This window comes from Chrysochloris asiatica, unplaced genomic scaffold (genome assembly GCF_000296735.1).
Source record: "Chrysochloris asiatica unplaced genomic scaffold, ChrAsi1.0 scaffold00098, whole genome shotgun sequence".
Classification (NCBI taxonomy): Eukaryota; Metazoa; Chordata; class Mammalia; order Afrosoricida; family Chrysochloridae; genus Chrysochloris; species Chrysochloris asiatica.
Window position 1 is genome coordinate 5,595,286 of NW_006408616.1, and position 2,613 is coordinate 5,597,898.

At 34.2% G+C, this 2,613-nt stretch overlaps 1 protein-coding gene across 1 annotated transcript in view; it reads right to left on the minus strand.

Annotated features, from left to right (window-relative positions):
- The window catches only part of CASC1 (cancer susceptibility candidate 1), a 92,861-nt gene that overhangs the window by 75,717 nt on the left and 14,531 nt on the right, over window positions 1-2,613 (minus strand). The window contains exon 3 of the mRNA XM_006866952.1: window positions 85-186. Within this exon, the coding sequence (XP_006867014.1) occupies window positions 85-186 (102 nt within the window). The remainder of the gene's footprint in view (window positions 1-84; window positions 187-2,613) is intronic.

Sequence of the window (2,613 nt, forward strand, 5' to 3'; positions counted from 1 at the left end):
TTTTTTTTTTTTATAGGCACACTTAAAATATTGGAATCAAAACAGGTATCAGACTAAAAAAAAAAAGATGTAAGTCAATCTTACCCGAGAAAGTAATCTATTTTCTCGTTTTATTTTCTCTGCTTCAGGATAACACTTTTCTAATAAATAAAGTTCTGTAAGTTCTTCAGTTCGTCTTTCTAAATCCTTTGCATGGAGAGAGGGAAGATTGATCTGTTCATTAATTTTATCTTAAAAGTAGCATCAAAAATCTATTTGGCTAAATATGTATACATATATCAAAAATTAATACCTAAATTGGTTTGAATGTAACTGGTAGTTCCAACAGAATTCCTCTGAAATTTGCTTCACAAAGTGTAATCTAAACTCCTGGTGGATCTTCAAGACTAGGAATCTTGCAATCAAAACTTTTTCAAAATAATACTAATACATTATATGCCTTTTGCACATTGCACACATTTGTACTAATGGCTCAAAAGTACTGAAACTGATGGCAGCACCGTAAACTCTACATAGTGGTCATGAGCTGTACTAGTCATATTCTTCTGGGGACAGGGCTGGGAGCAAGGGGTGAGAAGTGGGAGGCTGGAGGGTTGGAGAGCTGGGTGGGGTGGGAGACAGGAACCAGTTTTATACAAGAATGACCTTAATGAAGAAGGGGAATTTAGGAACCTAGACCATTAAGTACATGCCTTTTTAAATATTCTGTCTGATAAAACATCAAGTCTGCATGTATTGCTTGCTGTGTGACATAACTAAGGACAATATTGTCTTGAAGGAAAAAAAAAAAACTTACGCAATTAGGATTGTGAGCAGGAACTAGCCATTTTGTATATGCAGTGTCATTTCACTTAAAAGAATGACTGACTTGCAAAAGACGGTTATTCATACTGCAGTATCTCGGCAGACATTCTCATTAAAGTGAGAGAATTGAGCCTGTCACTTCAAGGAAACAATACTAAGTATTTGCTATTAATGATAAAATCAATGCTTTGAAGCAAAAAGAGTTTTTAAAAGCATTGTTGTCTACCACTACAAGCCTGACAAAGTCTCAATGCTTTAAAAGCTTTCTGATTTGGTTGGAGATGATACTAACATAAATTTTTTCAACAGCGAGCAACGAAATATTAACATTTGGAAAAAAATACTTAAGTGAATAAAATTTTCCAAATAATCAATGCATGATATTAAAAAAATCTATATGGATATAAGATTAACACACTATAAAAAACAGGTCAATAGACTTTAATGGAACATAGTATGGAAAGTTCACTGATAATGCTTTCAGATTCCAGATTAAGAAACTACCCTTTGCTATCATACAAGTGTTAGTATACTATCATAGAAGAATACACACAGTTATCAAGAAGGCTATTAAAATATTCCTCTTCTTTACAAGTACAATTCTATGTGAGGACAGATTTTTCTTCAGATATTTCGATCAAAACAACACATTGCAACAGATGGAAATCTGTTGTAGATATACGGATCCGGCTATCTTCTGTTAAGCTAGACATTCAAGAAATTTAGAAAATGTAAACAATGCCACTAGTCTCCGTAATATTTTTTTAATGTAGCTATTTTTAAAATATGCTATAACAATGTATGTTTATTCTCATCAATGTTCAATGTGTATTAACGTAATAAATGTTTAAAACTGTGTTTTAATTTCTAATATGGTAAATGTTGGTAATGCAACCCACATAAACTAAACCTTTCTTATTGTTGCTTTTGTTAAGTGCCATTATTCTGTTCCAACTTATAGTGGCCCTGTATATAGCCTCCAAAGAGCAGTTGTGGACTTGAACCACCAACTTTATGGTGAGCAGTTCAGTGCTTATCCTATAGTGCCACACCGGGACTCCAAGCTCTGATGTATTTGTTGTTAAATGCTGATGAATTGGTTCAGACTCAAAGAGACCTTGTATAGGGTTTCTGAAACTGTAAATCTTTGCAGGAGCAATAAGCCTCATCTTTCTCTCACAGAGAGACTGGTGGGCTTGAACTGCTGACCTTGTGGTTCACAGTCCACTGCCATAATCTACAAAGCTACTGTGCTCCCCTAAGTTCCTGGCTGTCGTCAATAATTTTTAATAGTTTAATGGGACTTGTTCTGAAAGCAAACTGTTTGAAAGTTATTGATATAGAAGATTCTGGTGAAAAAGAGAAGTGAACTTGTAAAGAAGAGGTAGAATACACACACACACACACACACACACACACACGGGTAAGCTAAAAAGCATTGTTACAGAATCATAAAAACCTTTACTGAACAAAAATATTAAAATGTGAAGCTATTGTTTCTTGACATATCCTTCATCTATGTTTATGTAGTTTTGAAAGTATTGTTTCCATCTCTCTAACCCTTTCCCTAAAGAATTCTGTGCTCTGTGATTTACATTACATTAAAACAGCAGTGTGGGTATCATATAGAAAGACTTAAGTCATTCATGTTCCTTTAAAATTCTCTTTTGCGTTTTGGGAACAAAAATAAGTACTGAAGTACAAGATCTGAGTTCTAAAGATGGGGTAAGATTTCCCAGTGAAATTCTGACAGGATAGTTCTTGCTGCCTTCACAGAATGAGCATGTGCACTCTCATGATGGAAAAAAA